Source organism: Scophthalmus maximus, chromosome 5 (genome assembly GCF_022379125.1).
Source record: "Scophthalmus maximus strain ysfricsl-2021 chromosome 5, ASM2237912v1, whole genome shotgun sequence".
Classification (NCBI taxonomy): domain Eukaryota; kingdom Metazoa; phylum Chordata; class Actinopteri; order Pleuronectiformes; family Scophthalmidae; genus Scophthalmus; species Scophthalmus maximus.
In genome coordinates, this window is record NC_061519.1 from 28,097,501 (window position 1) to 28,120,392 (window position 22,892).

The 22,892-nt window shown below is 50.6% G+C and overlaps 2 protein-coding genes across 3 annotated transcripts in view; both read left to right on the forward strand.

Annotated features, from left to right (window-relative positions):
* si:dkey-154p10.3 (zinc finger protein 84) overlaps positions 1-4,028 on the forward strand; it is a 5,303-nt gene extending 1,275 nt beyond the window's left edge. Inside the window, exons 2-8 of the mRNA XM_035633566.2 lie at positions 914-1,465; positions 1,742-2,330; positions 2,437-2,497; positions 2,875-3,048; positions 3,149-3,282; positions 3,532-3,655; positions 3,734-4,028. Coding sequence (XP_035489459.2) covers positions 932-1,465; positions 1,742-2,330; positions 2,437-2,497; positions 2,875-3,048; positions 3,149-3,282; positions 3,532-3,655; positions 3,734-3,884 — 1,767 coding nt within the window. The 5' untranslated portion in view covers positions 914-931 and the 3' untranslated portion in view covers positions 3,885-4,028. The remainder of the gene's footprint in view (positions 1-913; positions 1,466-1,741; positions 2,331-2,436; positions 2,498-2,874; positions 3,049-3,148; positions 3,283-3,531; positions 3,656-3,733) is intronic.
* Positions 4,029-9,655: 5,627 nt separating this feature from the next.
* LOC118310548 (protein disulfide-isomerase TMX3-like) lies at positions 9,656-22,245 on the forward strand. 2 transcript variants are annotated; one of them, XM_047331884.1, is made up of 16 exons: positions 9,656-9,972; positions 10,322-10,373; positions 10,781-10,823; positions 11,336-11,459; positions 11,589-11,634; positions 11,734-11,814; positions 15,895-15,994; positions 16,131-16,208; positions 18,328-18,394; positions 19,048-19,146; positions 19,336-19,393; positions 19,476-19,529; positions 19,611-19,667; positions 21,600-21,729; positions 21,820-21,888; positions 21,983-22,245. In XM_047331884.1, exons 1-16 carry the CDS (start codon positions 9,939-9,941, stop codon positions 22,058-22,060), a joined length of 1,170 nt encoding a protein of 389 aa, XP_047187840.1. In that variant the 5' UTR covers positions 9,656-9,938; the 3' UTR covers positions 22,061-22,245. The 2 variants fall into 2 exon arrangements, with proteins under 2 accessions (XP_047187840.1, XP_035489457.2); XM_035633564.2 differs by having other exon boundaries at positions 9,672-9,972; positions 21,972-22,245.
* The last annotated feature ends 647 nt before the right edge of the window (positions 22,246-22,892 follow it).

Below are 22,892 nucleotides of genomic sequence, written 5' to 3' on the forward strand. Positions count from 1 at the left end.
CAATTCGACCTCAGCCAGTGGCCCATCAGGGTAGGTTGAGGAGTAACTTCCTGGTTAACCATACTACGACAGGTGGACAGGTTTGACCCGATCCCTGTTACCATGGTAATTTACTCTCGATCTTAAAACTGCACAGAGACATTTTTGTTGGTGTTCAACTCTGTTTACCTGTATAAGCCCCGCCCACACACAAGAACCCAATCGGTATCGTTGTAAGAAATGAGAGTGGATCACTCCGGAGGGGGCGGGGTTTAGAGACCTGACTAGTCATGTGCCAGTGTGACATTTTGATGCTATGATAACCTTCGGCAAAAATACCGCTGCTTCACTGTATCACGCACCTCTAAAATGTGCTATTCTAAAATCTCTGGGAAAAAAAAAATATTGCAAATTATTTTGCCTATTTATTTCATTTCTAGATAAGATAAGATATACCTTTATTGGTCCCACAATGGGGAAATTTGGCCATAACAGAAGCAAAGTGGACAGAAGTATATAGAAAGACATTTTTAAAAGCGCCAGTATGTACAAAATATAACAAGATAATAACCAAAAAATATATAAATACTATATACACAGAAGAGCAGTAGCAATAGTTGCACATGGAGATTAAATATAAATATTGCAGTTGGTGATTGCACTTTAGTTGTACCAGTGAATTATTTTGAGTCCTGTGTGTTTGTGAGTGTTGAGTGGTTGAGTCCTGTGTGTTTGTGAGTGTTCAAATAACATATAGAACATTTGGAACATTAGTAAATGTTGTATGTTAACATTAAAGAACATAATTGAATTATTTTCTTGTAAAAAAACTTCTACATTAAATTGAGGTGTTGAAGTGTTGTTGATGGTGATAGTTTGACTGCTCTGTACTGCTCGTGTTGGACACTAATATTTTTTTATTTTTTTATTTCAGCTGTTTATTTTCTGTACGATGTTTTGCTGCAAGGGTCAACGGTCACATCCTGCTCCCGAAAACACAGACTGTCTAATCAGAGCCGAGTGGGCGGTGATGTCATCAGCAAACCAGAGGTACCATGCCATCAGCCCTGTCACTCTGCAGCTGGTAGGCGGGGCTGTGAGCTCCAGTCTGTACTGTGGGGAGGTGGAGGGGCTTTCAGGGGAGGGGGCGGGGCTGGTGGAGGCCTTCCTGGTGGAGCTGTATCGCTGTAGACTCTGTCAGTTCACCTGCGCCCTCAAGACCTCCATCAGCAGCCACCTTCTGCACAGGCACCGCCCCCCTGCCCTCACCTACCTGGGGGACACTGAAGAAGGGGACGGGGCCGAGGGTGGAGAGGAGACAGGGCTCCAGCAGGGGGCGGCGCCCTATCAGCTGGATCTGAACGGACAGTCGAAGCAGAGCGACGAGGATGAGGACTTCCTGCTCTACAACATGCTGGACAACATGAGCCCGCCCCCCTGTGACATCACCACGGAGGGAGGGCTGCAGGTCGCACACACCTGTGAGGTGACACACCTGAGACACTCTGCTGGCTGATCAATAACTGATCATTTCTTACCGTGGTGGTGAATAACGTGATGTTCATGATGTCATTCATGGGGTCCTGTCTGTTCAGTTTCAAACACATGGATTAGAGAAAGTCTTTGTATCAAAGATCATCACACACACACACACACACACACACACACACACACACACACACACACACACACACAGGTCCAAGACAACATCTCTGCGTTCGAGGACAAAACGTCTTGTGTCTCTGCCTCCTGTCGTCTGCAGGTCAGCACTCTGTTCGAGGAGGAAGTGGAGGAGGAGGTGGGGGGGGGTTCAGTGGATCTCTCATGTCCCATTGACCCCCCCTCCACCCAGGAGGAGATGGATCAGTCTGCTCACCTCATGACTCTCGGACTGTGTCGCATCTCAGCCGCAAGACCTCATCCCCCCCTCCCCCCCACACCCACCCAGCCCCCTCCCCCACCTGAAGACCCCCCTGTCATGTCCCAGCCGGATGTGAAGCAGACATGTCAGACGTCACACGTCTCCACGACGACGAGGAGACGGAATCTGCCTTGTTTCCTGTGTCCCGTGACGCTGCCGTCCAGGCGGGTGCTGGACGTCCATGTCCGGTCGCACCGAGCGGCCGGCGGCTTCAGCTGTGTCCGCTGCAGCTGGACAGTCGACAGGTGGGACGAGCTGGAGCCGCACTGGAGGAGCCACTGCAGGAGGAGGCGGAGGAGGAGGAGGAGGAATGAGGAGGAGGAGGAGGAGGAGGAGGAGGAGGAGGAGGAGGAGGAGGAGCTGTTGAGCTGTCCTGTCTGTCTGAATACGCTCTCGTCCCAAAACACTGGTCTTCACTGCAGCTGCTCAGGTCAGTGTGTTTCCAACTGCAGCTCCTGATGATCAGTCATCAATAATGAATCAATAATGAATCAATTAAAGTGACAGTAACTGAAAGGATGTTTTGATTCTTGCAGATGGGTGGAGGGGTCTGCTGATTGGACAAGCAGTAGGGAAGGAGGCAGAGCATACAGACAGGTAGACACCTGAAAGTGTTGATATAAAGAAGGACAACACGTCTGTGACGTAGTGATCATGGAGTGGAGCCGTGGTACTGATGCTCTGCCCACACACTCTCGACCAATAATGAGTCAATGTCAGCTGTCAATCATGACGTTTAAATATATCATTAAATAACTAATGAGAATCAAAGTGATCAGAAACATGAACATGTGAACAAACAACCTCACATGACATGGAGGGGACGGGGCTTATGACCTGTACTGTAGACGGATACCAGGGGGCGGGGTATGGAGACATCCAGAAAATGTTGAATAAAATGTTAAAATATTGACTAAATATTTAAAAACGATGAGGTGTGTTAGTCTGAGCTTTGAAAAGTGTGTCTGTGACAGACAGACACCTGGCAGCCAATCAGACGCCACCTTGAGTGTGACCAGCATCCGTCACACGGGGTCACTGCAGAGCGTCACAGACAGGAAGAAGAGGAGGAGGAAGAAGAATAAGACGAGAAGAAAGAAAAAACAAGAAGAAGAACAGACAGGTTTCTGCTGCTCACTGTGTCACAGGTGACTACATTACCCACAATCCCTCACCACGCCGCAGTCGACGGCTTTCTGAGGACAGGTGTGTGACACATGACACTTTGATGTCATGTTTTCTCTACAGGAAGTTTTCCTCTAAACTGACACTGAGGCGTCACCTGAGTGTCCACACAGGTGAGAAGCCTTTCACCTGTCCTTACTGCTCGTACTGCAGCCGCCTGAAGGGGTCGCTGCTGCAACACCTGAGGACTCACACAGGTAACACGCAACCCCCAACACACAACAGACACAAAACACAGGTAACACACATACGCAACACACAACCCTCAACACACAACAGACACAAAACACAGGTAACACACACACATGACGCAACACACTTCAGACACAACACACAGGTAACACACAGAAGACACAGGTAACACAACAGACAACACACAGGTAACACACACACAACACACACAGGTAACACAAAGGTAACAGGTTGTATGTTGTGTGTGTCGTCAGGTGAGAAGCCGTACAGGTGTTCTCAGTGTTCCTATGCGTCGATCGATCGCAGCTCTCTGCTCCGACACTGTCGGACTCACAGTCAGGAGAAACCGTACAGGTGTCAACACTGTGACTATAGCAGGTAACACACACACACACACACACACACACAGAGCTGTGTCTGCGGTCACCTTAGTAACGGGTTCTGTGTCCCTGGTAGTATCCAGAAGAAGAGTCTGGACCTCCACGCTCGCCGGCACCACACAGGTGAAGCGTTTCCGTGTCGACAGTGTGAGTACTCAAGTGCGGACCGTCAGCTGCTGCTCAGACACGTCCGCAGACACCACGCCCCCTCCCAGCCCCCTCTATGACCTCACAGCTGGACGAACACTCTGATTGGACTGTTGGCTTGTGGGTGGGACTACAGATGTTGACTGATGTCACAGACATTACCAGAATGTTTTTATTTCAAGAAAAAATAAAACCCGAAAAGAAAAAACCTGTCTGTGTCTGTGTGACTGTCTGTGTCTCTGTCTGTGTCTGTGTGACTGTCTGTGTCTCCGTCTGTGTGACTGTCTGTGTGACTGTCTGTGTCTGTGTGACTGTCTGTGTCTCTGTCTGTGTCTGTGTGACTGTCTCTGTCTGTGTCTGTGTGACTGTCTGACAGTCTGTGTCTCCGTCTGTGTGACTGTCTGTCTGTGTGACTGTCTGTGTCTGTGTGACTGTCTGTGTCTCTGTCTGTGACTGTCTGTGTCTCTGTGTGACTGTCTGTCTGTCTCTGTGTGACTGTCTCTGTCTGTGTCTGTGTGACTGTCTGTGTCTGTGACTGTCTGTCTGTGTCTCTGTGTGACTGTCTGTCTGTGTGACTCTGTCTGTGTCTCTGTCTGTCTCTGTGACTGTCTGGTTGACTGTCTGTCTCTGACTGTGTGACTGTCTGTCTGTCTCTGTGTGACTGTCTCTGTCTGTGTCTGTGTGACTGTCTGTGTCTGTGACTGTCTGTCTGTGTCTCTGTGTGACTGTCTGTCTGTGTGACTCTGTCTGTCTCTGTGACTGTCTGGTTGACTGTCTGTCTCTGTCTGTGTGACTGTCTGTCTGTGTCTCTGTGTGGCTGTCTGTGTCTCTGTCTGTGTCTGTCTTTGTGTCTCTGTCTGTGTCTGTGTGGCTGTCTGTGTCTGTGTCTCTGTCTGTGTCTGTGTTTGTGTCTCTGTCTGTGTGGCTGTCTGTGTCTCTGTGACTGTCTGTGTTTGTGTGGCTGTCTGTGTCTCTGTCTGTGTTTGTGACTCTGTCTCTGTGTGACTGTCTCTGTCTGTCTGTGTCTGTGTGACTGTCTGTGTCTGTGTGACTGTCTGTGTCTGTGTGACTGTCTGTGTCTCTGTCTGTGTGACTGTCTTGTGTCTCTGTGACTGTCTGTGTCTGTGTTTGTGTCTCTGTCTGTGTCTGTGTGGCTGTCTGTGTCTCTGTCTGTGTCTGTCTTTGTGTCTCTGTCTGTGTCTGTGTGGCTGTCTGTGTCTGTGTCTCTGTCTGTGTCTGTGTCTCTGTCTGTGTCTGTGTGGCTGTCTGTGTCTCTGTGACTGTCTGTGTTTGTGTGGCTGTCTGTGTCTCTGTCTGTGTTTGTGACTCTGTCTCTGTGTGACTGTCTCTGTCTGTCTGTGTCTGTGTGGCTGTCTGTGTCTCTGTGTCTGTGTCTCTGTGTCTGTGTCTGTGTCTGTTTGCACCGTCGCTATCTGCTGCAGGCGGGGAGGGAGGTGCAGCGGTTCAACTGCGGAGAGACGAACAAGGCCTAGGAGCGTCTGCGCAGCAAGTGGCTCTGGGAGTGATCCTGCTCTTCATCGTGTCTTTGTCGCCGTACTCTGTGGTCGCTCTGACCGCCACCGCAGGCTCTGCCCACCAGCTGACTCCGAACAGGAACTCAATCCCTGCCATCATTTCCAAGGCCTCCGCCATCTTCAACCCCATCATCTACGCCATCACACACCCAAAGTTATGCGCCACTATTGGCCGCTGCGTCCCACTACTGCGCGCCGTGCTGCGGCTGCAGGACAAGGACCTGCGCTCTTCTTTCAGCTCTAGTGGCGTTTCATCTCGCTGAGCGACGCTCACCAGTCAGAGCTCTTCTGGAGATCGACGGCTGCTGGGGGAAGAAAACGCTGTCGTCAGTGTCTGACAGCGACTCCTGCTGGACGGATCAACAACCTTCAACCAACAGGTGTTGACAGATGTTACTACTGACATCATTACCACCGGCTCCGCCCCGCTCAGCCAGAACAGACAGCCAACAGTCCCTCACCTGCAGCACCTGGGGGCGCTGTGACGGACGATAGACCTCAGTGACACCTCAACAAAGACGTGAAGAAGAAAAGCTTCTGGTGGATTCAGATCGTCCTTCCTTTAGTGGTGTCCTCTGTGCTGGTCCTTGACCTCAGGGGAAGGGGTCACGAGGTCAAGGAAAGGTGTCAAGGAGGATTCATAGGAATTAAGAGAAGAGAATCCGAGTGAAATGACCTCAAGTATTTCAGCAGCAGCTTCAATGCTTCCTATCTCATCTCCTTTAGGAAACACTGGAGCATCCTTTACCAAAGGAAAGGAGATGATTTATTCTGGATCAGAACTAAATGTACATGGTCTGAGTTCTTCACAACAAGATCATTAAACTTATAGTTCAGAGCTTCAGACAAAATACATTTATCTTCTTAATAAATATATAAAATACTTTATAAACTGATGTTTATTATTTTAATTTAAAGGGATAGTTGAGTGATTTTGAAGTGCGGTCCCCTCTGCAACAGTAGAGCTACGACGTTTGCTTCTTCCTCTTCTCCTCCAAACTCTGTTAAATGACATCGCTGATCTCCATGATGTAACATTAACTATGCATAAGTAACTCATACAACCCCACTTCAAAATCACTGAACTGTAGTGTTGTTTTCCTTCTCCCCGTCCTCCCACCCTCCCTCCTTCCTCTCTTCCTTCCTCTCTTCCTTCCCCCCTCCCTCCCTCCTTCATCCTTCTCTTCCTTCATCCCTCTCTTCCTTCCCTTCCTTCCTCCCTTTTCTTCCTTCCCTCCCTCCCTCCTTCATCCCTTTCTTCCTTCCCTCCCTCCCTCCCTCCTTCATCCCTTTCTTCCTTCTCTTCCTTCCCTCCCTCCCTCATCCCTCCTCTCTTCCCTCTCTCCCTCCTTTCTTCCTTCCCTCCCTCCCTCCCTCTCTTCATTCCCTCCCTCATCCCTCCTCTCCTCCCTCCCTCCCTCCTTCATCCCTCTCTTCCTTCCCTCCCTCATTCCTCCTCTCTTCCCTCCTCTCTTCCCTCTCTCCCTCCTGTCTTCCTTCCCTCCCTCCTTCATCCCTCTCTTCCTTCCCTTCCTTCCTCCCTCTCTTCCTTCCCTCCCTCCTTCATCCCTCTCTTCCTTCCCTTCCTTCCTCCCTCTCTTCCTTCCCTCCCTCCTTCATCCCTCTCTTCCTTCCCTTCCTTCCTCCCTCTCTTTCTTCCTCCCTCCTTCCTCCCTCTCTTCCTTCCCTCCCTTCCTTCCTCCCTTTTCTTCCTTCCCTTCCTCCCTCCCTCCCTCCTTCATCCCTTTCTTCCTTCCCTCCCTCCTTCATCCCTCCTCTCTTCCCTCTCTCCCTCCTTTCTTCCTTCCCTCCCTCCCTCCCTCCCTCCCTCATCCCTCTCTTCCTTCCCTCCCTCATTCCTCCTCTCTTCCCTCCCTCCTCTCTTCCCACTCTCCCTCCTTCATCCCTCTCTTCTTTCCCTCCCTCATTCCTCCTCTCTTCACTTTCTCCCTCATTCCTCCTCTCTTCCCTCCCTCCCTCCCTCCTTCATCCCTCTCTTCCCTCCCTCCCTCATCCCTCCTCTCTTCCCTCTCTCCCTCCTGTCTTCCTTCCCTCCCTCATTCCTCCTCTCTTCCTTCCCTCCCTCCCTCCCTCCTTAATCCCTCTCTTCCCTCTCTCCCTCCTGTCTTCCTTCCCTCCCTCCTTCATCCCTCTCTTCCTTCCCTCCCTCATTCCTCCTCTCTTCCCACCCTCCCTCATCCCTCCTCTCTTCCCTCCCTCCCTCCTGTCTTCCTTCCCTCCCTCCTTCATCCCTCTCTTCCCTCCCTCCCTCATCCCTCCTCTCTTCCCTCTCTCCCTCCTGTCTTCCCTCCCTCCCTCCTTCATCCCTCTCTTCCCTCCCTCCCTCATCCCTCCTCTCTTCCCTCTCTCCCTCCTGTCTTCCTTCCCTCCCTCCTTCATCCCTCTCTTCCCTCTCTCACTCCTGTCTTCCTTCCCTCCCTCCTTCATCCCTCTCTTCCCACCCTCCCTCATTCCTCCTCTCTTCCCTCCCTCCCTCATTCCTCCTCTCTTCCTCCTCTCTCTCCTCTCTTCCCCCTCTCTCTCCTCTCTTCCTTCCCTCCCTCCTTCATCCCTCTCTTCCCACCCTCCCTCATCCCTCCTCTCTTCCCTCCCTCCCTCCTGTCTTCCTTCCTTCCCTCCCTCATTCCTCCTCTCTTCCTTCCCTCCCTCCCTCCTTAATCCCTCTCTTCCCTCCCTCCCTCATCCCTCCTCTCTTCCCTCTCTCCCTCCTGTCTTCCTTCCCTCCCTCCCTCCCTCCTTCATCCCTCTCTTCCTTCCCTCCCTCATTCCTCCTCTCTTCCCTCCCTCCCTCCTTCATCCCTCTCTTCCCTCTCTCCCTCCTGTCTTCCTTCCCTCCCTCCCTCCTGTCTTCCTTCCCTCCCTCCTTCATCCCTCTCTTCCTTCCCTCCCTCATTCCTCCTCTCTTCCCACCCTCCCTCATCCCTCCTCTCTTCCCTCCCTCCCTCCCTCCTTCATCCCTCTCTTCCCTCCCTCCTTCATCCCTCTCTTCCCTCCCTCCCTCATCCCTCCTCTCTTCCCTCTCTCCCTCCTGTCTTCCTTCCCTCCCTCCTTCATCCCTCTCTTCCTTCCCTCCCTCATTCCTCCTCTCTTCCCACCCTCCCTCATCCCTCCTCTCTTCCCTCCCTCCCTCCTGTCTTCCCTCCCTCCCTCCCTCCTTCATCCCTCTCTTCCCTCCCTCCTTCATCCCTCTCTTCCCTCTCTCCCTCCTGTCTTCCCTCCCTCCCTCCTTCATCCCTCTCTTCCCTCTCTCACTCCTGTCTTCCTTCCCTCCCTCCTTCATCCCTCTCTTCCTTCCCTCCCTCATTCCTCCTCTCTTCCCTCCCTCCCTCATCCCTCCTCTCTTCCCTCTCTCCCTCCTGTCTTCCTTCCCTCCCTCCTTCATCCCTCTCTTCCCTCCCTCCCTCATCCCTCCTCTCTTCCCTCTCTCCCTCCTGTCTTCCTTCCCTCCCTCCTTCATCCCTCTCTTCCTTCCCTCCCTCATTCCTCCTCTCTTCCCTCCCTCCCTCATCCCTCCTCTCTTCCCTCTCTCACTCCTGTCTTCCTTCCCTCCCTCCTTCATCCCTCTCTTCCTTCCCTCCCTCATTCCTCCTCTCTTCCCACCCTCCCTCATCCCTCCTCTCTTCCCTCCCTCCCTCCTGTCTTCCCTCCCTCCCTCCCTCCTTCATCCCTCTCTTCCCTCCCTCCCTCATCCCTCCTCTCTTCCCTCTCTCCCTCCTGTCTTCCTTCCCTCCCTCCTTCATCCCTCTCTTCCCTCCCTCCCTCATCCCTCCTCTCTTCCCTCTCTCCCTCCTGTCTTCCTTCCCTCCCTCCTTCATCCCTCTCTTCCCTCCCTCCCTCATCCCTCCTCTCTTCCCTCTCTCCCTCCTGTCTTCCTTCCCTCCCTCCTTCATCCCTCTCTTCCCTCCCTCCCTCATCCCTCCTCTTCCCTCCCTCCCTCCTGTCTTCCTTCCCTCCCTCCTTCATCCCTCTCTTCCCTCCCTCCCTCATCCCTCCTCTCTTCCCTCTCTCCCTCCTGTCTTCCTTCCCTCCCTCCTTCATCTCTCTCTTCCCTCCCTCCCTCATCCCTCCTCTTCCCTCTCTCCCTCCTGTCTTCCTTCCCTCCCTCCTTCATCCCTCTCTTCCCTCCCTCCCTCATCCCTCCTCTCTTCCCTCTCTCCCTCCTGTCTTCCTTCCCTCCCTCCTTCATCCCTCTCTTCCCTCCCTCCCTCATCCCTCCTCTCTTCCCTCTCTCCCTCCTGTCTTCCTTCCCTCCCTCCTTCATCCCTCTCTTCCCTCCCTCCCTCATCCCTCCTCTCTTCCCTCTCTCCCTCCTGTCTTCCTTCCCTCCCTCCTTCATCCCTCTCTTCCCTCCCTCCCTCATCCCTCCTCTCTTCCCTCTCTCCCTCCTGTCTTCCTTCCCTCCCTCCCTGTGTCAGTCACAGTCATGTGATGTTTCTCTTCCTTCCCTCTAGTTTTATCTGAACACTGTTCACATTTCGTTCTCTGTCGACTCTGTTGTTGTCAATAAAGCTTGAGTGGATTGAAAGTAATCCGTCAGATTAGCAGCGTGTCCAGTCTGTTAATCTGTTGGTTGCCGACATGTTGACTAGGAGGAACTCGCTGCTGCTGTCAGGTGAGTTTTCCTCCAAACACACTGACTTCATCACTAACTGAGGCTGAAATCGATAAACTGTCAATCAATCGATCAATCAATCGACCAATCAATAGATCAATCAATCGATCAGTTCCAGTGGCTGGACACCTGACCACCATGTTCATCTCAATGTGTATGTGACTGTTACAGTGAGGACTAAACTGAGTATGATATTTTTTAACAAAGTTAAATGTATCAGAGTGAGACCTCTGACTGACGGACCAATCACAGGTGGCAGAGTGATGAGTCACCTCTGACCGCCATCTGTGTTTGAGCTCAGATGTTAATGTGTGGGTCTGTTGTTAATGTGTGTGTCTGTTGTTGTCAGTGCTGCTGTGCGTGTCGGTGGTCTCGACCTTCGTGGAGGAGCTCGATGACTCGTGAGTACAAACCTCCAGCAGCTGATCAATAACATGAGGTCATGTATTCACTCATTGATTTCTGTCCATATGTAAAATAGGTGGGCGGGGCTTAACTCCGTGGTCAAAGCCTTATGACGTCACTAATCTACAAAATAAATGTAAAATAAAAAATCATAAAGTTTCTCTTTCTATTTTTCTTTATTTTATTTCAATCTTCTGAAGTCACGTGATCGTCCTCAGTTTGGACTGAATCATATTTAATCTTCAAGACGTGAGATTGTGATTGAAGAAGTTCATCCGATCAAAAGCTCCAGATCAGACTAAATGAACCTGGTGGTGTGAACTCTTCTCTGTTCTGTTAAGCGTCACGGGAATCAATCAATAATCTATAATCGATAATCGATCGGTCTGATTGTATTTCACAGCTTCCTGGAGGCGAGAGGGGAGAATGACATCTGGCTCATTGAAGTATGTACATGTTTATTATTTTATACATGTGGAGGTATTAGGGTACTGTATGTAGTGTATGAACTGTAAGTACTGTATGTACTGTATCCTTTATGTACTGTGTACTGTATGTAGTGTGTAATGTGTCTAGTGTGTGAACTGTGTAGTGTATGTACTGTATGTACTGTGTAGTGTGTGAACTGTGTACTGTATGTACTGTATGTACTGTGTAGTGTGTGAACTGTGTACTGTATGTACTGTGTGCACTGTGTACTATATGTAGTGTATGTACCGTGTACTGTATATACTGTGTAAAGTGTGTAGTGTGAACTGTGTACTGTATATACTGTATGTACTGTACATAGTGTGTGTACTGTATGTAATGTATGCAGTGTGTGTACTATGTATTGTATGTGGTGTGTACTGTATGTAGTGTGTGTACTGTGTACTGTATGTACTGCATGTAGTGTGTGTACTGTGTGTAGTGTGTGTACTGTGTGTAGTGTGTGACGGTGTGGTGTTGTTCTCTGCAGTTCTACGCCCCCTGGTGTTCTTTCTGTAAACAGCTGGAACCTGTTTGGCATCAGATCGGATCAGAACTGAAGAGTCTCGGTTCTCCGGTGAACGTTGGCAAATCAGACGCCACCGCCAACACAGGTCAGTCACACTGTCAGAACAAAACAGTCACTACATCACCTGATGCCTGAAAAACAAAATGATCATGAGAAATGAATCAGCTGTTGTTCTGGTCAGAGGTCAGAGGTGATGTTCTGTGTTTTCCTGCAGGTTTGGCCAAAGAGTTCAAGGTCAGAGGTTATCCAGCCATCCTAATGTAAGTACTCTCTGTGACATCACTGTATGTCAGCCAATCAGACGCCTGAACCATGTGGATTATTATATTGATCAGATAACAGTGATTTTCTGTTTTCAGGTGGAAGAAAAATATGAAATATGTTTATTCAGGACGAAGAAGCAAAGACGGAATCATGGAGTTTACAGAGCGAGTGGCAGGGTGAGAGTGAGAGGGTGAGAGAGAGTGAGAGGGTGAGAGAGAGGGTGAGGATGAGAGAGTGAGAGGGTGAGAGAGTGAGGATGAGAGAGAGTGAGAGAGAGTGAGAGGGTGAGGGTGAGAGAGTGAGAGAGAGGGTGAGAGAGTGAGGATGAGAGAGAGAGGATGAGAGAGAGTGAGAGGGTGAGGGTGAGAGAGAGGGTGAGAGAGTGAGAGGGTGTGAGAGAGTGTGAGAGAGATTTTTTTGATTTTTAAAACACATGTTTATTAAGATTCACCAGAGAACATCACGTCCTCTACAAATGAAATGAAAAAAAACACACACAACAACAAAATAAGAGAAAAGCAGAATGAATCAGGTCATAAACACAGAGTGAGAGATGAGTTCTCCTCCGTCACTGAACACAGATGTGGTGAAACATCACTGATTCAAAAACTCTTGTCTGTCGTTCATCAGAGAGGAACCTGAAGTCCACTCTCACTCTGACTCTCACCAGAGACACTACATGTTGTCAGCTTGTGTCAGGACACATTTCATATCTTGTCCTTCTGCTTTTATAAATCCACAGTCTGACCTGACCAACCACAACATGAGAGAGATTCTTTTTTTTTTTATTTTTGAAAACAACTTTTATTAAAAAAATCACCAGAAACATCAGGGTCGTTTTACAAATGCACTAAAAAAAACTAAAAAAATCCAAGAATGCATTTAATTAAAAAAAAAGTCATCAAAACACAGAGTGAAAGATGAGCTTGAAGTCCCGAGTCGGGGGCTTCAGTTCCATCAGAATAGTCCTGCAGCATCTCCTTCTCCTCACTGTCCAGTCTGTTGTTACACTCGTTCAGTATTGTCCTGGTGTGGCGGGCCGACCTCAGGCCCAGCAGGGAGGCCACTGCCTCCGTGTTCTGGAGACCAGGACCAGCAGCCTCCACGATCCCCTCAGGTCTGTCACTCCATCTCCCGTCAGCCATCGTGGAGATCCAGCCGGGCCCCCCACACCAGAGGCTCCTCCAGGAGCCAGAACAGAGACGCTGCAGGTCCTAGTCTGGACCACTTAAAAAGTCTCCACGCTGTAAAAAGTCCTTGATAAAAGTGAGGCAGTTTACACAGAACCACCGTCCACTAAGAACAATGAAGCATCGAGACCCAGACCTGCCACCCCCCTTGGAATGGTGCTGGCCACTGGCCTCCAGACGACATCATCATTTCCAAAGACACAAGGAGAGACACAGTAAAAAGATACAGAAGTTGAGATCGACAGCGGACCGTCTCACGTGTCCTCGTCCTCCTCAACATTTAAAAGCTCAAGTTTGATCCTCTGAACCAGATTCTTCAATCTGTAGAACTCCTGCTCTGTGAAGCCTCCTTCACCTCTGAGGTTCCTCTGAGTCTCATTGAGACTAATTACACTTGTTTGTCCCCAGAATGGTTCAAACTTTACATTCTTGTGGTTCTTTGTTTTCTGAAGGAAGTTTCTTATCTGTTGGACCTCGTACATTCCTTCCTGCACCGACCCAACAGTGACCTGTGAGTCAGTAAGATGCTGACTGACTGTAGTACAGTCCTCCATCTCCTCCTCCTCCATCTCCTCCTCCTCCTCCTCTTCCTCCTCCATCTCCTCCTCCATCTCCTCCTCTTCCTCCTCCTCCACCCTTTCCTCCTCTACCTCCTCCTCCATCTCCGTCTCCTCCTCCTCCTCCTTCTCCATCTCCGTCTCCTCTTTCTCCTCCTCCATCTCCTCCTCCTCCTCCTCTTCCTCCTCCTCCATCTCCTCCTCCTCCATCTCCTCCATCTCCTCCTCCATCTCCTCCTCTTCCTCCTCCTCCACCCTTTCCTTCTCCTCCTCTACCTCCTCCTCCATCTCCGTCTCCTCCTCCTCCTCCTCCGTCACCTCCTCCATCTCTGTCTCCTCGCCCTCCCCCTCCTCCTCCAGCCTTTCCTCCTATACCTCTTCCTCCTCCTCCTCCTCCTCCATCTCCGTCTCCTCTACCTCCTCCTCCTCCTCTTCCTCCTTTTCCACCACCTCCTCCATCTCCGTCTCCTCTACCTCCTCCTCCTCTTCTTCCTCCTCTTCCACCACCTCCTCCATCTCCTCTACCTCCTCCTCCTCTTCCACCACCTCCTCCATCTCCGTCTCCTCGCCCTCCCCCTCCTCCTCCACCCTTTCCTCCTCCTCCTCCTCCTCCTCCGTCTCCTCTACCTCCTCCTCCTCCTCTTCCTCCTCTTCCACCACCTCCTCCATCTCCGTCTCCTCTACCTCCTCCTCCTCTTCCACCACCTCCTCCATCTCTGTCTCCTCTTCCTCCTCCTCCATCTCCTCCTCTACCTCCTCCTCCCCCTCCGTCTCCTCCTCCTCCTCCTCCATCTCCGTCTCCTCTTCCTCCTCCTCCATCTCCATCTCCGTCTCCTCCTCCTCCTCCTCCGTCACATCCTCCATCTCTGTCTCCTCGCCCTCCCCCTCCTCCTCCAGCCTTTCCTCCTATACCTCTTCCTCCTCCTCCTCCTCCTCCATCTCCGTCTCCTCTACCTCCTCCTCCTCCTCTTCCTCCTTTTCCACCACCTCCTCCATCTCCGTCTCCTCGCCCTCCCCCTCCTCCTCCACCCTTTCCTCCTCTACCTCCTCCTCCTCCTCTTCCTCCTTTTCCACCACTTCCTCCATCTCCGTCTCCTCGCCCTCCCCCTCCTCTTCCACCCTTTCCTCCTCTACCTCCTCCTCCTCCTCCATCTCTGTCTCCTCTACCTCCTCCTCCTCCTCTTCCTCCTCTTCCACCACCTCCTCCATCTCCGTCTCCTCTACCTCCTCCTCCATCTCTGTCTCCTCTACCTCCTCCTCCTCCTCCTCCCTTTCCTCCTCTACCTCTTCCTCCTTTTCCACCACCTCCTCCATCTCCGTCTCCTCGCCCTCCCCCTCCTCCTCCACCCTTTCCTCCTCTACCTCCTCCTCTACCTCCTCCTCCTCCATCTCCGTCTCCTCTACCTCCTCCTCTTTTGTTTTCTTTTCCTCGCAGTCAGTTTGAGAACATTGTCATTGTCGCCCAACACAACCTCATTATTCTTCACTGTGTCCACTGCTGTGACTGCAGGGACGACAGTTGGCTGATGTTCAGCTGGGTGGTCACTGTCGTTGAGGTCCTGTCCTTCAGTGTGACTGGGAGGTCTGTCTACTGACACGTCCTCCGCCTCCTCATCCTCAGACTGAAGCACACGTTGACTGTCTGTTGTTCAGTCTGACCTGGTGGATCTGTCTCCTTGTCAGGTTCAGCTGGTCTCTGACGTCTCCCAGGTCAGGCTCTCACTACGTGCCCCACCTCCCCACAGCCAAAACACTTCTCTGGCCCTGACTTAACAAAGATCACATACCCAAATCCCCCACTTTGACTCTGAACACTAGATTCACCTCCTCGTCCTTCTGACTGAGGACCATCAACACTTGTCTGGTGTGAGAGACGACATGTCTCAGCAGAGGAGACCTGCTGGCTGACAGCTTCCTGAATGGAGACATCATCATACCGTGTTTGCACAACTCCCTCTGCAGACGTTCATCCCCGATCCTCCAAAGACACCAACCACACACGCAGCAAACACTCACCAAACTCCCTAACACCCGAGAAAGACGTAATAAAAACAACCACGATCACACACACTCACACCACAGATCACGTAGGACCAGTTTGATTTAAAACAAAGTTTGTAATCATCGACAATAACCACAGAAAACCCGGAGAGAGAGAGAGAGAGTGAGAGAGATTTTGAGAGAAAGAGAGGGTGATAATGAGAGAGAGTGAGAGAGAGAGTGGGTGATAATGAGAGAGAGTGAGAGAGAGAAAGAGAGGGTAATAATGAGAGAGAGTGAGAGAGAGAAAGAGAGGGTAATAATGAGAGAGAGTGAGAGAGTGAGAGAGGGTGATAATGAGAGAGAGTGAGAGAGTGAGAGAGGGTGATAATGAGAGAGAGTGAGAGAGTGAGAGAGGGTGATAATGAGTGAGAGAGAGAGTGGGTGATAATGAGAGAGAGTGAAAGAGGGTGATAATGAGAGAGAGTGATATTCATCTGTACACATAAGTGTGTGTTGTGTCCTTCAGGCCGACGGTTCGATCTCTAAATTCTCTGCAGCTTTTCCAACACGTTATGAAGCGACATGATGTCATGTTCGTTTATGTAGGAGCCACATCACAGCTGAAGGTACACACACACACTCACACTCACACACACACACACACACTCACACACACACACACACACACACACTCACACTCACACACTCACACACACACACACACACACACTCTCAAACACTCTCTGACCTCTGTGTCTCCAGGGAAACTTCACGTCTGCAGCTGAACTTCTCATCGTTCACAACTTCTTCTTCTCTGCTGCCAGAGATGTCCTGCCAAAGGTTCCTCACCGATGTGCTCTGTGTTCTACTGTGTCCTCACTGTGTCCTCACTGCATCCTCACTGTCTCCACTGTGTTCTACTGTGTCCTCACTGTGTTCTACTGTCTCCACTGCATCCTCACTGTCTCTACTGTGTCCTCACTGTGTTCTACTGTCTCCACTGCATCCTCACTGTCTCCACTGTGTTCTACTGTGTCCTCACTGTGTTCTACTGTCTCCACTGCATCCTCACTGTGTTCTACTGTGTCTCCACTGCATCCTCACTGCCTCCACTGTGTCCTCACTGTGTCTACCCTGTGTTCTACTGTGTTCTCACTGTGTTCTACTGTGTCCTCACTGCATCCTCACTGTCTCCACTGTGTTCTACTGTGTCCTCACTGTGTTCTACTGTCTCCACTGCATCCTCACTGTCTCTACTGTGTCCTCACTGTGTTCTACTGTGTTCTACTGTGTCCGTACTGTGTTCTACTGTGTCCTCACTGTGTTCTACTGTCTCCACTGCATCCTCACTGTCTCCACTGTGTTCTACTGTGTCCTCACTGTGTTCTACTGTCTCCACTGCATCCTCACTGTGTTCTACTGTGTCTCCACTGCATCCTCACTGCCTCCACTGTGTCCTCACTGTGTCTACCCTGTGTTCTACTGTGTTCTCACTGTGTTCTACTGTGTCCTCACTGTGTCCTCACTGTGTCTACCCTGTGTTCTACTGTGTCCTCACTGTGTTCTACTGTCCTCATTGTGTTCTACTGTGTCCTCACTTTGTTCTACTGTCTCCACTGTGTCCTCGCTGTTTTCTACTGTGTCCTCGCTGTTTTCTACTGTGTTCTACTGTGTCCTCACCAATGTGCTCTGTGTTCTACTGTGTCCTCGCTGTTTTCTACTGTGTTCTACTGTGTCCTCACCGATGTGCTCTGTGTTCTACCGTGTCCTCGCTGTTTTCTACTGTGTTCTACTGTGTCCTCACCAATGTGCTCTGTGTTCTACTGTGTCCTCGCTGTTTTCTACTGTGTTCTACTGTGTCCTCACCGATGTGCTCTGTGTTCTACCGTGTCCTCGCTGTTTTCTACTGTGTTCTACTGTGTCCTCACCGATGTGCTCTGTGTTCTACTGTGTCCTCACTGCATCCTCACTGTCTCCATTGTGTTCTACTGTGTCCTCACTGTGTTCTACTGTCTCCACTGCATCCTCACTGTCTCTACTGTGTTCTACTGTGTCCTCACTGTGTTCTACTGTCTCCACTGCATCCTCACTGTCTCCACTGTGTTCTACTGTGTCCTCACTGTGTTCTACTGTGTCCGTACTGTGTTCTACTGTGTCCTCACTGTGTTCTACTGTCTCCACTGCATCCTCACTGTGTTCTACTGTCTCCACTGCATCCTCACTGTCTCCACTGTGTCCTCACTGTGTCTACCCTGTGTTCTACTGTGTCCTCACTGTGTTCTACTGTGTCTCCACTGTGTCCTCACTGTGTTCTACTGTCTCCACTGCATCCTCACTGTCTCTACTGTGTTCTACTGTGTCCTCACTGTGTTCTACTGTCTCCACTGCATCCTCACTGTCTCCACTGTGTTCTCACTGTGTCCGTACTGTGTTCTCACTGTGTTCTACTGTCTCCACTGCATCCTCACTGTGTTCTACTGTCTCCACTGCATCCTCACTGTCTCCACTGTGTCCTCACTGTGTTCTACTGTGTCCTCACTGTGTCTACCCTGTGTTCTACTGTGTCCTCACTGTGTTCTACTGTGTCTCCACTGTGTCCTCACTGTGTCTACCCTGTGTTCTACTGTGTCCTCACTGTGTTCTACTGTCTCCACTGTGTCCTCACTGTGTCTACCCTATGTTCTACTGTGTCCTCACTGTGTTCTACTGTGTCCTCACTGTGTTCTACTGCGTCTCCACAGTGTCCTCACTGTATCCTCACTGTGTTCTACTGTTTCTCCACTGTGTCCTCACTGTATCCTCACTGTGTTCTACTGTGTTCTACAGTGTCCTCACTGTATCCTCACTGTGTTTTACTGTTTCTCCACTGTGTCCTCACTGTATCCTCACTGTGTTCTACGTAGTTCTACTGTTTTCTACTGTGTCCTCACGGTGTTCTACTGTGTCTGTTTGTCTTCAGGATGTCTCTGTGGCGTCTCTTCCCACTGTCGTGCTGTTTAAAGACAGAACATATTTCATCTACAACGGTGAGTCAAGAACCTGAATGCATCACGACTGTACCGTACCTGAACCTAACACGGTCCTGACCCCGAACGCATCACGACTGTACCGTACCTCAACCCAACACGGTCCTGACCCCGAACACATCACGACTGTACCGTACCTGAACCTAACACGGTCCTGACCCCGAACACATCACGACTGTACCGTACCTCAACCCAACACGGTCCTGACCCCGAACACATCACGACTGTACCGTACCTCAACCCAACACGGTCCTGACCCCGAACACATCACGACTGTACCGTACCTCAACCCAACACGGTCCTGACCCCGAACACATCACGACTGTACCGTACCTCAACCCAACACGGTCCTGACCCCGAACACATCACGACTGTACCGTACCTGAACCTAACACGGTCCTGACCCCGAACACATCACGACTGTACCGTACCTCAACCCAACACGGTCCTGACCCCGAACACATCACGACTGTACCGTACCTCAACCCAACACGGTCCTGACCCCGAACACATCACGACTGTACCGTACCTCAACCCAACAAGGTCCTGACCCCGAACACATCACGACTGTACCTTACCTCAACCCAACACAGTCCTGACCCTGAACACATCATGACTGTACCGTACCTGACCCTTTTGTTTGATGATGTCAGAGGAGGGAGACGGTGACCTGATGTCGTGCATCAACAGAGAACGTTTCCCAAACTACTGCAAGATGGATAGTTACCGTCTGTACGCCACGGGGGAGTCAGGTAACAGTGATGTCATCACTCACACACCTGAAAGTGATGATGACATCACTGTCAGGTGAACTGATGACATCATGATCAGATCACTTGATGTTTCATTTGAACTTGAATGTGAGACTTTAGAAGAAGTGCAGCTGAAGCTCTGAGGCTGCTGATTGGTTCAGGTCCAGTGACATCACGTCTCCCCGGTAGGTAAACTGGTGGTGTTGTTGCTGGTGGAGGAGAACGAGCAGAGTGAGCAGAGTGTGAGGTAAACCACCCCCTATCACATCATACACTAACTCTGACCTCATCTGTGACCTCATCTGTGACCTCTGCCCTCACCTGTCCAGGTACAGAGGTCTTCTGGAGGACGTGGCCTCACAACACAGACACATCTACAGCAGGTCAGGAGCCACACAGACATTTATTCTGAAAATCCGCTGAACACAAACTACAAAATAAAGCTGAAGCTGAACCTGTTTCAGAAACTTCTACTTTGGATTCATGGACGACAGCGACTACCTCACAGGACTGATGATGGGGTGAGTGTTGGTGATGGGGTGAAGGGGTGAGTGTTGATGAAGGGGTGAGTGTTGATGAAGGGGTGAGAGTTGATGATGGGGTGAGTGTTGGTGATGGGGTGAAGGGGTGAGTGTTGGTGATGGGGTGAAGGGGTGAATGTTGGTGATGGGTGAGTGTTGGTGAAGGGGTGAATGGGTGAGTGTTGATGAAGGGGTGAGTGTTGGTGATGGGGTGAAGGGGTGAGTTTTGATGGAGGGGTGAGTGTTGGTGAAGTGGTGAGTCTTGGTGATGAGGTGAAGGGGTGAGTGTTGATGAAGGGGTGAGTATTGGTGATGGGGTGAAGTGGTGAGTTTGGATGGAGGGGTGAGTGTTGGTGAAGGGGTTAGTCTTGGTGATGGGGTGAAGGGGTGAGTGTTGATGATGGGGTGAGTGTTGGTGAAGGGGTGATTATTGGTGATGGTGTGCAGGGGTGAGTGTTGATGAAGGATTGAGTGTTGGTGATGGGGTGAAGGGGTGAGTATTGATGAAGGGTGAGTGTTGGTGATGGGGTGAGTGTTGATGAAGGGGTGAGTGTTGGTGATGGGATGAAGAGGTAAGTGTTGGTGAAGGGGTGAGTGTTGGTGATGGGGTGAGTGTTGATGAAGGGGTGAGTGTTGATGAAGGGGTGAGTGTTGGTGAAGGGGTGAGTGTTGGTGATAGGGTGAGTGTGGATGAAGGAATGAGTGTTGGTGGAGTGGTGAGTGTTGATGAAGGGGTGAGTGTTGATGGAGGGGTGAGTGTTGGTGATGGGGTGAAGGCGGTGAGTGCTGGTGAAGGGGTGAGTGTTGATGAAGGGGTGAGTGTTGGTGAAGGGGTGAATGTTGGTGATGGGATGAGTGTTGGTGAAGGGGTGAGTGTTGATGAAGGGGTGAGTGTTGGTGAAGGGGTGAAGGGGTGAGTTTTGATGAAGGGGTGAGTGTTGATGATGGGGTGAAGTGGTGAGTTTGGATGGAGGGGTGAGTGTTGGTGAAGGGGTTAGTCTTGGTGATGGGGTGAAGGGGTGAGTGTTGATGATGGGGTGAGTGTTGGTGAAGGGGTGATTATTGGTGATGGTGTGCAGGGGTGAGTGTTGATGAAGGATTGAGTGTTGGTGATGGGGTGAAGGGGTGAGTATTGATGAAGGGTGAGTGTTGGTGATGGGGTGAGTGTTGATGAAGGGGTGAGTGTTGGTGATGGGATGAAGAGGTAAGTGTTGGTGAAGGGGTGAGTGTTGGTGATGGGGTGAGTGTTGATGAAGGGGTGAGTGTTGATGAAGGGGTGAGTGTTGGTGAAGGGGTGAGTGTTGGTGATAGGGTGAGTGTGGATGAAGGAATGAGTGTTGGTGGAGTGGTGAGTGTTGATGAAGGGGTGAGTGTTGATGGAGGGGTGAGTGTTGGTGATGGGGTGAAGGCGGTGAGTGCTGGTGAAGGGGTGAGTGTTGATGAAGGGGTGAGTGTTGGTGAAGGGGTGAATGTTGGTGATGGGATGAGTGTTGGTGAAGGGGTGAGTGTTGATGAAGGGGTGAGTGTTGGTGAAGGGGTGAAGGGGTGAGTTTTGATGAAGGGGTGAGTGTTGATGAAGGGGTGAGTGTTGGTGATGGGGTGAAGGGGTGAGTGCTGGTGAAGGGGTGAGTGTTGATGAAGGGGTGAGTGTTGGTGAAGGGATGAATGTTGGTGATGGGATGAGTGTTGGTGAAGGGGTGAGTGTTGATGAATGGGTGAGTGTTGGTGAAGGGGTGAGTGTTGAAGGGGTGGGTGTTTATGAAGGGGTGAGTGTTGGTGATGGGGTGAGGTGAGTGTTGATGAGGGGGGAATGTTGGTGAAAGGGTGAGTGTTTATGAAGGGGTGAGTGTTGGTGATGGGGTGAGGTGAGTGTTGATGAAGGGGTGAATGTTGGTGCAGGGGTGAGTGTTGATGTTGATGTTTCCTCCTCAGAGACGTGGTCGTTCCGTCCTTTGTCGTTGTTAATTTGTCCAACGATGGCTTCTTCCTGCCGCGAGGCTCCGTGGACACAGAAAAGCAACTGCTGGACTTCCTGAACGGGGTTCTAGATGGAAGCATCCAGGTGAGTCCGGACCCTCTCACCTGAAGGACGTCGGAGAAGATCCAGTTGGATTATTTTTGAAACACTAACGTCTTTGTTTTGTGTTTCCAGTGTCAGGGAGGAAACGGGGTCGTCCAACGTGTCGGACGCCTCATCCATGAAACAAAACTCCTGCTAACCGTAAGTCCTGATACATCCAGTCCTGTTACCTGTTTCCTGTCTGTGTTGTGACCTCTGACCTGACCTGACCACCATCTGTCCAGTCACTGTTTAGCCAGGTTCCGTTGCTCGGCTGCTTCCTGGTCGGCTTCCTGCTCGCCATTGTGGTCTTCTTCTGTTACCTCTGCTGTAAAGCTCGACGCACCACGAGCGATGAGGATGATGATGACGCACCGGTGACGCCGTCACTGCAGCGCCACAAGAAGTCGGACTGAGGAGGACGTGAAGAGGAGCACTGAGCAGAACCAGGAAAGAAAGTAGTCATATGACCTGTGTCTGTCAAATGAAATAAAACCGTCATAATGATCTAAAGAAAAATAAGGAAATCTGTTTCCTCTGGTTCAAAATCTGTGTCACTGAATCTCTAGAAGTGTCTTGTTTCCTCCTCTGCTGCTGATCACCAGCAGGTGGCGCTGATTCTCCAGCCGCTTCCTTTAAACCGCCACAGAAGAAGAAAACAAAGACGAGTAAAGAAATCACACATTTGTTTATTGTAAATTAACTTTCGTTCTGAAACCTGAAGTAGTGGCTCAAGTCAAGTCAATGAAGTCATAGCTCTGTTTGATGACATCACTACTAGAGTGATCCAACCAAAGTCCAGTAAGGCTGGAAGATATGGCCGACAAATTATACAGTAATATTTTAGACTGCGTCACAGTTCACAACATATTTCTGTCTGAAACCAGACTCATAAAACCTTGATTTAACCTTTGAGGCATGAAGGGATGAAGGTTCCTCCTCAGAGAACCTGATCAACATGTCGTCCACCTCAGAGGTCAGGCAGATGGATGTGTGGTTACCATGGCAACTTCAGGTAAATCACCATGGTAACTGATGCTAAACCTCTAACCTGCTCTGCATCAGGTTAGGTTCAGGATGAAACTACTGACCAATCAGATCATTGGAAAACTAGCGTCATCCTGACTGGGGAAAAGAGTTTAGAGTAGAGGAATCATCTTGCTGTA

Bases quoted from the DNA above. Each gene is read 5' to 3' on its own strand.
- LOC118310548 (XM_035633564.2), top strand. From the start codon at position 9,939: ATGTTGACTAGGAGGAACTCGCTGCTGCTGTCAG. The intron at 18,395-19,047 runs GTGAGTCAAGAA...TGATGATGTCAG, and splicing joins AACATATTTCATCTACAACG to AGGAGGGAGACGGTGACCTG. The intron at 19,668-21,599 runs GTGAGTGTTGGT...TTTCCTCCTCAG, and splicing joins CTCACAGGACTGATGATGGG to AGACGTGGTCGTTCCGTCCT.